At 43.1% G+C, this 13,153-nt stretch overlaps 1 protein-coding gene and 1 non-coding gene across 10 annotated transcripts in view; both read left to right on the top strand.

Moving 5' to 3' along the window:
• Positions 1 to 13,153, top strand: part of TEX14 (testis expressed 14, intercellular bridge forming factor) — a 159,712-nt gene that overhangs the window by 64,534 nt on the left and 82,025 nt on the right. For all 9 annotated transcript variants that reach the window (XR_011423251.1, XM_023652898.2, XM_070227475.1 and 6 more), the window contains exon 2: positions 2,703 to 2,839. Coding sequence is in view for 8 of the 9 variants with exons in the window: in XM_023652898.2 (XP_023508666.1) it covers positions 2,704 to 2,839 (136 nt within the window). In the remaining variant the exon portion in view is untranslated. The remainder of the gene's footprint in view (positions 1 to 2,702; positions 2,840 to 13,153) is intronic.
• On the top strand, positions 10,789 to 11,004 carry LOC111775814 (small nucleolar RNA U3). The gene has a single exon (XR_002811795.1). It is a non-coding gene; the product is annotated as a small nucleolar RNA U3 (small nucleolar RNA).

The raw sequence follows: 13,153 nt of genomic DNA, 5'->3' as shown, positions 1-13,153 counted from the left end.
GAATCAACCCAAGTGTCCAACAATGGATGAAGGGATAAACAAAATGGAATCTGTGTGTGTGTGTATTGAATATATATATTCAGTACAATGGAATATTATTCAGACTTAAAAAGGAAGGAAATTCTGACATATGCTACAACATGGATGAACCTTGAGGACATAGTGAAATAGCCAGTCACAAAAGGACAAATACTGTATGTTTCCTCTTACAGGAAGTACTTATAGTAGTCTAATTCATAGAGACAGAAAGTAGAATGGTGGTTGCCAGGGGCTGGGAGGAGGAGAAAATGGGGAATTAGTGTTTAATGGGTATAGAGTTTCAGTTTGGGAAGATGAGAAAAAAGTTCTAGAAATGGATGGTAAGTGATGGTTGCGCAATGTGAATATACCCAGTGTCATTGAACTGAACACTTAAAAATGTTTAAAAGGGTACATCTGGGACCAGCCCAGTGGCGCAGCGGTTAAGTGCGCACGTTCCACTTTGGCGGCCCGGATTTCACTGGTTTGGATCCCAGGTGTGGACATGGCACCACTTGACCAGCCATGCTGTGGTAGGCGTCCCTCATATAAAGTAGAGGAAGATGGGCGCGGATGTTAGCTCAGGACTGGTCTTCCTCAGCAAAAAGAGGAGGATTGGCAGCAGATGTTAGCTCAGGGCTAATCTGCCTCAAAAACAAACAAACAAACAAACGGTAAATTTCATATTATATGTATTTTACCACAATAACATAAATATAAAGAGCAGCAGTGTGACATACAGGTGAACATTTCAGTATGACAGAGCCTGAAAATGCACATTGGATTTGTCCAGGTGTAAGAAGATATTGGGGACTTTCACCAGCAGCCCAGTGTCAGAGGTGGGGGAAGGATAACACACTAGCAGGCCCTCAGTGCAGGCGCAGTCCAACGAGTGGATGAATGAAGCGGAGAGACTAACTATAGACTCTCCTTTTAAGAGGAATATTTTCCACTTTCTTTTTTGTAATTATTGAAACTTGTCCCATGCCTTTATTAAACTAAGTTAAACAAAACCATATGCCTATTCATATGATATAACTAGCTATTATTAGTGTTTTAGTTTGCTAGGGCTGCCATAACAAAATACTCCAGAATGAGTGGCTTAAACTACAGAAATTTATTTTCTCAGAGTTCTGGAGGCTGGAAGTCCAAGATCAAGGTGCCAGCAGGGTTAGGTTCTTCTGAGGCCTTTCTCCTTGGCTTGCAGACGGCTGCCCTCTTGTCCCTGATATCTCTTCCTCTTCTTATATGGACACCAGTCATACTGGATTATGGCCCCATTCCATCAGCCTCATTTTAACTGAATCACCTCTTTAAAGGCCTTATCTCCAAATACAGTCACATTCTGAGGTACTAGGGGTTAGGGCTTCAACATTTAGGAGGAGTGAATACAATCCAGCCCCAATCAGCCATGTAAATCATAGTGGAAATATGCCACTCTGTTTTGTACCTAGAAATAGACGGGAGGCAGAATGAGGGAGCGGGGGAGGAATGACAGCTTCCTATAAAAGCTTCAGTGTGTATTTAAAATGAACAATATTTTCTCAGTCACTTTTGTTTGCTTAAGAACATTGTGATATTTTTGGATTACTAGGATATTGTTTGTAGTCACTGATGTGGATATTAACAAATACCAAAGGAAACTTAAAACACTCCAGTTCGCATTTTATACATTTTGTCAGTGGATAAATTAAGAAAATGTTACTTCTCGGTAACTTAAAAGCCTCCTGGCTGGTGAAGACCCACCATATGTGTCAGCCATCATGGCTTTTTCTTTTACTTTACCTCATGTTACACCCTCTGTGTCTTTCCATGTAGCACTTAGTTATGCCCTTGATGTCTGTGCTTGTTGATTCATATGAATGCGGCTTCCTTCTCTTCTCCATTGTCTGTGGAACACCAACATGGTGCCACTTGTCTGCCCTCCTAGACTGAGCATTGTGATGGCAGTGATGCAATTTTAGGTGTCTTAAACGGCACCTGTCACATTTGAGACACATGGTAGATAGACCACAAACACTTGATTGTATGATGGTCAGGTGTGGATGCTACATGTGGAAAGTTAGAATTTCTCTGCATGGTCCTTATCATGCACAGTAGCAGCTAACAACTACAAAGAACTCCTTTGGTGCCAGACACAGTTCTAAGCACTTTACACATAATAGCTCGTTTAAACCTCTGAGCAACCCTCTGGTTATTATTCTCCTCATTTACAGAGGAAGAAATTGAGGCCTGTCAAGGTTAAATAATTTCTCCAAGGTCACACAGTTAGGGAGGTGACACAGCCAGGACCAGAACTTCAGAGCCTGAACTGTGAACCCAACCCACTACATTATACTATCTACATTCTTACATAATGACTGCATTTGTGTACCAACCTTTCAAAGTTAATACTCTCCTAATTAGCTTAATGGCACAACAAACATATATATTTCTAATTTTATTTGCTAGTAGTCATCACTTTTCCAGTCCTGGGAATTAGTGATAAATATATTCAGTTTGATTTTAACAGTAACATTGAGAATAAACATTAATCTTGTAGAATTTCAGTATGTAATTGTTCTCTAGTCCTGTTTGTTATAAATGAAAGTAGACAAGAAGTAAAAGAAATGTGAAAGAATTTAAGTTGCTTCCTTGCATTTCTGATTCAGTTAGAATAAGCATGTTGCTTCCTTTTGAAACAGGATGTCTCGTGCTGTTCCTCTTCCAGTCCCCTGTCCAGTTCAGCTTGGTTCCTTAAGAAATGATTCCTTGGAAGCTCAGCTTCATGAGTATGTCAAACAAGGGAACTATGTGAAAGTGAAGAAGATTCTTAAGAAAGGTAAGTATCATGTTGAAATGGCAGATGCAGCTTGGTCCACATTTCTGAATAGCATCAGAACGGAAACCAAATACATCATAAAGCTATGAGTTCTTGTGGAAATCAGAAGTTAAATCTAGAGATGAGATGTTCTCTACCAGTGCACTTATATTGTTCAAAAGAGTTCTTAAATCACCATTGGAGGCTGTTTTGTTTTGCTTTTTGTTAGGGAACCATAACGTCTTCCAACTATTAGGCTCCTGGGGTTTCTCGTCAGGCCCCAGCCATCCACCTTTGATTCTGCCCAATTCCCTCTTCTCCTTCAAATCTACTCCATCCACTGGGTCTTCTGAGGCCTGTGGTGGAGTGAGGAGCCATCTTTCACAGCTCTCCCCTTCCTTGCTCCTTCCAGGCACTTGGTGCTTTTATTTTCAAGATTGTTTTGTTAGAGGCTACAGCCACCTCAGCCTAAAGGGCAGACAGAAATAGCGACCATAGCTCAGGTATAATCTTCAAAAGAACAAACAAATACAAAAAGACCATTCTCAAACGAAACCTCTGCTGATCTTGAGATCCACAGCTGCTTTTTTCAGAGTAACCAGAGTCCTGCCAGATTCCCCCTCTCCCTTCTTAGTATTGAAAGGGAAGCTTATTAAGCTTCTCTCAGCTGGTTTGTGGAACAGTTGGGGTGACTAATTTCTCTACAATGTTTCTCCATTTACCTCAGTCTCATTCCTGAGGACTTCGAGAAGGGTAACCCCAGTTTTTGTAGGATCCAACTATCCCACAAAGTATTTCCCTCAAAAGTTCTTAAATTTTTCCATGTACCACCCCTACAGTCTATCGATGAAGTAGCTGACAGTGAGCTCAATAATTTATTTGAAAGGTCCTCCCCCCGCCTCAAAATTTTGCGTTTTACCCCATAACACACCCATATGTGTTTTTACATAAAAATTGGTGTTCAAATTAGGCATGCTGTGACTTCTAGTGTTTATCTATTCAAACCCTCCAGTGTGAGAAGCAGAGTTTTAGGACATTTATTATCTTCTAGACATCTCCTGAATGTTCTGCATCTTCAAATTCTTGACGTTAAGCTAGAGCAGGGGATGGGGTTGAGAGGCGTAACTGGATATGAAGCATGACTTCATCTGTGTCTGGGAATTTCATCTAAAGCCTCAGAGTAAAGAACAGAATGATAGGTTCCCCCGGAGTCTAAAGCAGGGCTTCCTAGGAGATAGCCAAAATGGTCCGTGGGCCAAAATGGTTTGTGGACCTTCAACTCCATTACCCACCTCAGGCCTGTCTAAGAGAAGGCAATGGGATAGTGGTGAGGGTGTCAGTGGAAAAGATTCTTTAAACGGCATTCACAGGAATAGAATGCTGTGGCTTTTCCCTCCTTCTTAGCCTCAAGCCAAGTAAGAAGCCCTTCAGGTGAACCTCATGGAGAGAATTGTGCTTGCTAGCAAGAGAGGTGGGAGCCTGTCTCCTAGCCTGCTGAAGAGTAGAAACATGTCAGCCCACCCCAACTGCCACCAACGTGGCATGAAGAGAAACTGGCATGTTACCTGGAATTTAGGGGTGAGGGAGACTGCTATCGGCCTCCTACCTGGAGCAGTCCTTGAAGGCTGGGTGAGCGTGAGAGACCAGCAGTTGCAGCTGCCACACTTCCACTAGTTGGTGGGTAAGTAGACTGAGTAGGGGATAGCTGAGCCATGTAAAGGGACCTCACTTAGGAAAGAAGGAAGGAAGAATCCCAACAGAGAGGCTGGAGATGTAGCAAGAAGTCAGCAGGCGAAAACACTGGCCTGCATTAGGGTGCTGTGCAGTGGCGTGGAGGTACCTGAAGGATCCACTAAGACAAAAGACCCTCCCACAAAAGAACAGGCATTAGAACAAAGCCAAAAAGTGAGCCAAAACTTCAGTTAAGCCTTTGTACTTTGCCCTGTGTCATCTCATTGGCTCTCTCCCTGCTTCAGCTCTAGAGCTGCCAGAAGCAGCCTTGAGATCAGAGGAGAAGTAGAGAAGCAAGGAAGAGGTTTTGATTTCAACAGGACTGGACAGTTTATTACCGGAAATGAGACTGGGCTCGAATGTCTCAGAGTGACTGAAAGACTATGGAATCTACCTGAGACGCATCTCAGGAGAGGCGAAGGGAGAGCCAACTGACAAGAGTGTAGTGGAAGTGAGGGCAGTAGAGGGGAAAAACTGTTTCCTGATTGTATACCCTACTCAGTTCAGCCCATTCAAAAGGCCAGTTGCTACAGATTATGTGAGTTCTAAAACCGAAATGATGAGTTTCAGAACCTCAGTCAATCCAGACTTTATTCATTTTTACTTTATTACATGTATACTAATTGAGCCTTGGGATTAGAGCAGCCAAGGAAAGATGTATAACCCTACCTTGCAGGAGTGTCATCCAGCAGAAGAAACAGACATGAGTTAGTAACTGAAGTAGTCAGAAGGGCAGGAGGTGGAGGGAACACACCATGTATATCTCAGTCTGCTTGTCTGGGGGTAATCAAGGGGAACTTCTTAGAGAAAGTGATATTTAGACCGAGACCTTAAGGAAGAAAAGGAGTTGAGGTAAAAGGTAAAAGTTGGAGGCAAGGGAGGATTAAAGGGATGCCAAGGCCCTGAGTATGGGGAGGTGCTAGAAAAAAAAGGGTCTGGATGATTTGAGTGGAGGAGAAAGCAAAGAGGCGGGAGAGAGTGGTGTGGGGTGAAGCTAGCAAGGTGGGCTGCAGCTGGACCCGGCCTCGTGGGCTGTTGGAAGGATTTTAGTATTAGGTGTGTACATATTTAGAATTGTTACATCTTCCTGATGAATTGACCCTGTTATCATTATGAGATGTCCCTCTTTATCTCTGGTAATACTAGTTGTTTTGGAATCTACTTTATCTGATGTTAATATAGCCACTTCAGCTTCCTTCTGCTTCCATTGCACAGAACATTTGTATCTGTATAGTTAAAATATGTCTTCTGTAGAGACATATAGACAAGTTGAGACTTGTGTTTTAAAATCCATTCTGACACTCTCTGCCTTTTAATTGGAGTGTTTAGTCCATTAACATTTAATGTAATTATTGATATGGTTGGATTTAGGACTAACATTTTATTTTATGTTATTTTATTTATTTTATATTTTTTGAGGAAGTTTAGTCCTGAGCTAACTACTGCCAGTCCTCCTCTTTTTTTGCTGAGGAAGCCTGGCCCCGAGCTAACATCCATGCCCATCTTCCTCTACTTTATATGTGGGACGCCTACCACAGCAAGTGCCAAGACAGCATGGCATGTCTGTACCCAGGATCCAAACTGGCGAACCCCCAGGCCACCGAGAAGCGGAACATGTGAACTTTACTGCTGCGCCACCGGGCCAGCCCCAGGACTAACATTTTATTATGTTGTTTTCTGTTTGTTCTCTGTTTTTTATTACTTTCTTCCTTCTTCTCTGCCTTCTTTTGACTTAATTAAATGTTTTTAAAATTCCATTTTAATTTAGCTCTTGACTTTTTAGCTGTATTTCTCTACATTATTTTTTTAGTGGTTGCTCTAGTCATTACAATATGTATCTTTAATTTTTCCCAGTCTATTTAGAATTAATACTGTAGCACTTCACATAAAACATACAACCATATGGGCTCATTTCTTCCCTTCCCCTTTCCTTTGTATTAAAGATGCCGTAAGTATTATATCTGTTTGAGTTGTGAATCCCATAATATAATTTTATAATTTTTACATTAAAGAGTCATTCATACTTTAAAGAAATTAGGAGGAAAAAATAGTCTTTTACATTTACCTACATATTTACCAGTTCTAGTACTCTTCACTCTTTCCGGAAGATACAAGTTTCCTTCTACAGCCTGAAGAACTTTCTTTAATGTTTCTTGTATTGCAAGTCTTCTGGTAATAAATTCTCTGCTTTCTTTTATCTAAAAATGTCTTTATTTCACTATGATTCTTTTTTTTTTTTTTTTTTTTTTTTTTAAGATTTTATTTTTTCCTTTTTCTCCCCAAAGCCCCCCGGTACATAGTTGTATATTCTTCGTTGTGGGTTCCTCTAGTTGTGGCATGTGGGACGCTGCCTCAGCGTGGTCTGACAAGCAGCGCCATGTCCGCGCCCAGGATTCGAACCGACGAAACACTGGGCCGCCTGCAGCGGAGCGCGCGAACTTAACCACTCGGCCACGGGGCCAGCCCCCACTATGATTCTTGATGAATATATTCACTGGATGTAGAATTTCAAGTTGAATGTTTTTTGCTTCAGCCACTGTCTTTTGGCCTGTATAGTTTCTGATGAGAAATCAACTGTCATTTGAGTCACTGTTTACCTGCATGTAATGGGTTGTTGTTCTCTGGCTTCCTTCAAGAGTTTTTTTTTATTTTTGTTTTTTAGTGGTTTGACTATGGTGTGCCTAGGGGTGATTTGCTTTATATTTATCCTGCCTGGGGTTTGCTTACCTCCTTCAGTGTGAAAATTAATATCTCTTACCAAATTTGGGAACCTTTCTGCCATTATTTCTTCAGATGTTCTTTCTGTTCCATTCTCTTCTTGTGGAAATTCACTTATGTTTATGTCAGATCTTTTTTTTTTTTTTTCGGTGAGGAAAATTCACCCTGAGCTAACATTTGTTGCCAATCCTCCTTTTTTTTGTTTTTCTCTTGAGGAAGATTAGTCTTGAGCTAACATCTGTGCCAGTCTTCCAGTTTGTATGTGGGATACTTCCACAGCATGGCTGATGAGTGGAGTAGGTTCGCACCAGGGATCCAAACGTGTGAACCTGGACTGCTGAAGTGGAGCACATGGAACTTTTAACTACCAGCCCCTCTATGTCAGACTTTTTGATATTGTCCCACAGTCCCCAAAGCTCTGTTAATTTTCTTTTTCCATCTTTTTTCTCTGTATCCTTCAGATTGGATAATTTCTCTTGATCTTTTGTCAAGTTCATGGATTTTCTGTCATCTCTAATCTGCTCTTAACCTTATCCAGGTTCACTAACTCACTAGAATGACTCACAGAACTCACGAAAACATTTTATTTACTATTCCTGGTTTATTACAAAGGATACAGTTCAAGAACAGCCAAATGGAAGAGATAAAGCAAGGCATGGGGGTGGTGGCATGCAGAAGGAATTTCCCTGCCCTCTTCAGGTACACCACCCTCCCAGCACTTGAGTGTGTTCACCAATCTGGAAGCTTTCTGAACCTTATTGGTTAGGGGTTTTTGTGGAGGTTCCATTACATAGGCATTGATTAAATCATTGGCCCTTTGTGATTGAGTTCAATATTCAGCCCTTCCCAGAGATGGGGTGGGGTTTGAGGTGAGGGGCAGTGGTGGAGCTGAAGGTCTCAACCCTCTAATCATGACTTGGTCTTGTTCTTTTGGGTGACCAGCCCCCATCCTGAAGCTGTCTAGTAATCCCCTCAACCGGGAGTCACTTCGTCAGCATACCAAAGACACTTTTATCACTCTATCACTCAGGAAATTCCAAGAGGTTTAGGAGCTCTTGTGCCAGATACCTAGGACAATATTTCTTATGTCACAGGTGTGAATAGATTTGTATTTCTTTTCTTTTTTTTAAAGATTGGCACCTGAGCTAACAACTGTTGCCAAGCTTTTTTTTCTTCTTCTTTTTCTGCTTTATCTCCCCAGATGCCCCTGGTACATAGTTGTATATCTTAGTTGCAGGTCCTTCTAGTTGTGGCACGTGGGATGCCACCTCAACGTGGCCTAACGAGCTGTGCCATGTCCGCGCCCAGGATCCGAACCGCCGAAACCCTGGGCTGCCGCAGCCGAGCACACGAACTTAACCACTCGGCCACGGGGCCAGCCCCAGATTTGTATTTCTAAATGCTTGCTCTGGCTGCAAGTGGCTTTGAGGTGAGGGGAGGGAGAAAAGAGTAGGATGACTCATGTTTTTGGTTGGAGCAACTAGGTTGAATTTGATGTCATTGCCTGGAAAAGGAACAAGTTTGTGAAGGAAGCTGATAGAATTCAGTTTGGGTAGGCTACCTTTGAGATACCTGTGATTCAGCTAAGTGGAATGTCCAATAGAAGCTGGATATATGAGCCAGCAGCTCAGAAGAGGTCTCACTGCACATCCATGTTTTGAAACCAAGGATGATCAGTAGGACAGAGCCAAGAACCTTGCTTATAGGGACCTCACTCTCTTACAACAGGCTGGGCTTGTTGGGGGACAAGTAGAGATGGAGGGAGGGGAAAATCAGGTTGTTCCAACAGTTAGGTCAGTAACCAGAGTGAAGGAAGGAACAATACATTTACTGATTCATCATGCATTCACTTAGTCAGGATTTAACTGGGCATCTGCTGTGCCAGGCAAGGTGTTGGAGATACAAGGATAAATGTGACCTGGTTCCTGCTTTTAAAGAGCTCACCATTTAGTAAGGGGAAGTAAATGCATTTGTACCACAGTGAGCTATGTAGAAGCACATGCAAGGATAATTAGGGACACAAAGCACATGGTGGTCACTGTTATCTGGGAAGGTCAGGGAAGGCATCCAGAAGAGGTGACATGAGCTTAGTCTTAGAATGTGCTGGAGTGATGGTCAGACCCACATGCATTTGGAGAATCTCCTCACAGGAGGCCAAGGGATGGCATGGATGGTGAGGGGTCCCCAGAAAGGTTGAAAGAATGGAGAATGAAAAAGTCTTGGCTGTGGAAGAGCCCAGACAGGCTTAGATTAGATACAGGGTCCTTGGGTGAAAGTGCCTGGAAAGCACCTTCTAACTTCAAGATATGAGGAACTGCCTTGACACCAGGAGATGCATCCCAGATTTGGTCAGATTACCCCAACACTCTTCCTTTCTCTGAAGGAATTTAAGTACAGAGGATTTGGCTGTCTCTAAGGAGATTCTGTTAGAAGTGGTTGGATGAGATGAACCTGATGGTCTTAGTCATGTTACTATGATGTAATAAAAATGTAGTTAATTGAGAACACCATGTGCATGTCTGTGTGGCACTGTGTTTCTTGGCATGCCAGAAGATGTGGGGCAGAAGCATTTTTACAACAGAAAGTTAAATGACTAAAACAGTTACACACCATCATATATAAAGCATGTTCTTGGAGGAGAAACTGGAATTAACTTTTACCACCAGTAAATGGGTAGGTAGGCTTCCGCTGGGATTTAGAAGCCAGGAAGATGAATCATTCAAGACTGAATGTTGAGGGATGATGTATTTAGTCCTTTATTAAAGAAATGAATTGAGACTAGCCCTCTTGAGGAAGATCATTTTGGCTTATCTGAAAAACCTGGACTTGATTTAGTGCCAGGCAGGCGGAGGTTCCAACTGTGCTTCCCTCAGCTGTGTGAGATGCTATAGCCAGCGTCTGTAAGAATGAGACATAAGAACCACACCCTTCTCCTTCAGTTTAGAGGATGAAATGAGACAACGGATTAAATGCCTGTCAGAGAATCGGCATTCAATAAGCCATCATGGTCATGATGATGATGTGGTGGTGGTGGTGGGAGGGTACAACACTTTCAGTCTCGCCTCTCTCCCTCCTTCTCCCCTCTCCTCTCCTCTCTCTTTCAAGGCAAAGGAAACCTGGGGTCTCTTCAGGTCCGCGGACCTCTCCAGCAGGCGAGAGGCTGTCGGCGCTGACCGGTGGCAGGAACAGCGTTTCCTTAACTTACAGTGGGCCGGTGCTCCCCGAGGCGGCGGCTGGCGCGGTGGGCGGGGTAGCAAGCTCTCTTCCCCAAGGAGTCAGATGCGTGCAGCGTGTGATTGGCTGCTAGGAAGTCGTATGTTAATAAGGCCTGTTGCTGATTTGAAGTGTTTCTGGAAGATTTACAAATGTAGATGGTGTTTGGGAACTTTGCCGTTTGATCGAATTGTTACGAGATATAAAATAAAATATATTGAAAAGGCAGATGAATTGGCAAAAACATGTCGCCATGAGTACAAGTGCGCATCTGCCACAGACCCAGCAGAGGCTGCGTGTTCAACGGCAAGACTATACTTTCAGGGATTATTTCTGTAGTTCGTTACTAGAGAAGTTTCTCTGAACGTGTAGAGCACCCGAAACCACGAGGAGGAGGCGCAGCGTTCTCTTCTGAGCGTGAAGCCGGCTCTTGGTGTTGCTTTCAGCAACTGCCACTTGCCGTTGATGATCGTTCTACTTCTTTTTCTGGGGAAGTAAAAGGGAGAGAACGCCGTCTGAGTGGTGTTTTTTTCCTTTTGCTTTGGTATGGGAAACTGTGAGCTTTTCTCTTTTCATTTGAAGGCTAGTTGAGGGGCGCCGGCGGGTCCCGTGGCTGAATGGTTAGGTTCCCGCGTTGGTTGCGGTGGCTTAGGTTTTCATAGGTTCGAATTTTAGTTGCGCACATAGAGTCGCTCGTCAGGCCATGCTGAGGCGACGTCCCACATGCCACAACTAGAAGGACCCACAACTAAAATATACAGCGAGGTACCCGGGGCCTTTGCGCAGGGAAAGGAAAAAAATCTTTAAAAAGAGACGTTGAGATATTTCAGTATATTTTTTTGTTTTGTTGTCTTGAGTGTTTCTTTCTTGAAACAGAAGTTCCTGTTTAGTTCTGCAATTTTTGAGTCTCGGAATGTCGGTGATGCATTTCCTCATACCTTCCTTGTTAGTTGATCCTCAAACTGTCCTGAGTCTTTTTTTTCTTCCTGTTGGGTGGTTAACGTTTTCTTATTCTCTGGGAATTTTAAGGATTTTTCTTTTATTCCTGAGCATTTGGGGAAATCCTTTCCATGTGGGGTTTTTTTTGCAAAAGTAATTTGTTTTTCTCCACCTTCTCTGCACTACCCTGTTAGAACTCCCTTTAGTCAGATATTGTGCCTCCTAAATTAATCCTTGGAGTCTCCTTTTTCTCTTTTTTTTTTTTTTTTTTAAGATTTTATTTTTTCCTTTTTCTCCCCAAAGCCCCCTGGTACATAGTTGTACATTCTTCGTTGTGTGTCCATCTAGTTGTGGCATGTGGGATGCTGCCTCAGCGTGGTTTGATGAGCAGTGTCATGTCCGCGCCCAGGATTCGAACCAACGAAACACTGGGCCGCCTACAGCGGAGCGCGCGAACTTAACTGCTCGGCCACGGGGCCAGCCCCCCTTTTTCTCTTTTTTTTTTTTTGTTAAAGATTTTATTTTTCCTTCTCCCAAAGCCCCCCGGTACATAGTTGTGTATTTTTAGTTGTGGGTCCTTCTAGTTGTGGCATGTGGGACGCCACCTCAGCATGGCCCGATAAGCAGTGCCATGTCCGAGCCCAGGATTTGAACTGGTGAAACCCTGGGCCGCTGCAGCAGAGCGCGTGAGCTTAACCACTCGGCTACAAGGCTAGCCCCACTTATTTTCTCTTTCATCGTTTTGTATTACTATCTGGGATGCTTACTTGACTTTATCTGCTAAGTTTTCTATTAAACTTTTATTTTTGGTTGTGAATATTTTAGTTTTCAAGAGTACTTTTTCTTATTGATTGTTTTCAAGGCATTCTGTTTTTGAACTTTAGAGATCATATCTTTTTCTCCGAGGATATTATACTTCTTGATGTTTTCTTCTAGTCATTGTTCTCCCCACTCTTCCCCCCCCCCCCCCCCCCATTTATTTTGCTGTCTTCCACTGAGAGCTTTCCTCAAGCCTGTGATGATTCTGGCCTGTCTATGTTTTAAAGTGAGTCACTGGTTGGAAGATGCTGATTGAAAGTTTTGTGGGCATGGGTGGGGCTTTTTCTCTTCTGGGCTTCACTTTGAAATGCCTGGGTGGGGAGGGTAACTCCTCAATATCAGTAGGTGGAGATCTTTTTATTCCTCTCTGAGCCTTCTTACTTTTCTTTCTGAGAAAACTCTGATGTTTTGCCTGGGGAATACATGCTTAGTAATTCAAGGCCTGTCATTAATGTTTTCCAGTGCTTAGAGCCTATGAAGATCTCTGCTCTGTTGTGAGTACCATCCGCACTCCTGGACATGTATGGTCCATAGATCATTTATGGGCATGCCAGGCATCTCTCCTTTGAGTCCTGTTGGTCTGCTTTTGGAGGATTATCCAGCACTATTTACTTCATTTGTGTTCTGAGCAACATATCGCTGAAACACAGGTTTAATGGATAGTTTTAAGGTGTGTTTTTGTTTGTTTGTTTGGTGGAGAAGACTGGCCCATGGGGGCCAACCCAGTGGCACAGCAGTTGTGTGCACGTTCCAGTTTGGTGGCCCGGAGTTCACCGGTTCGGATCCTGGGTGTGGACATGGCACCGCTTGGCAAGCCATGCTGTGGTAGGCATCCCACATATAAAGTAGAGGAAGATGGGCATGGATGTTAGCTCAGGGTCAGTCTTCCTCTATAAAAAGAGGAGGATTGGCAGC

The sequence above is a fragment of the Equus caballus genome, chromosome 11 (assembly GCF_041296265.1).
Source record: "Equus caballus isolate H_3958 breed thoroughbred chromosome 11, TB-T2T, whole genome shotgun sequence".
Classification (NCBI taxonomy): domain Eukaryota; kingdom Metazoa; phylum Chordata; class Mammalia; order Perissodactyla; family Equidae; genus Equus; species Equus caballus.
This window is presented reverse-complemented; position numbering and strand designations above follow the sequence as displayed.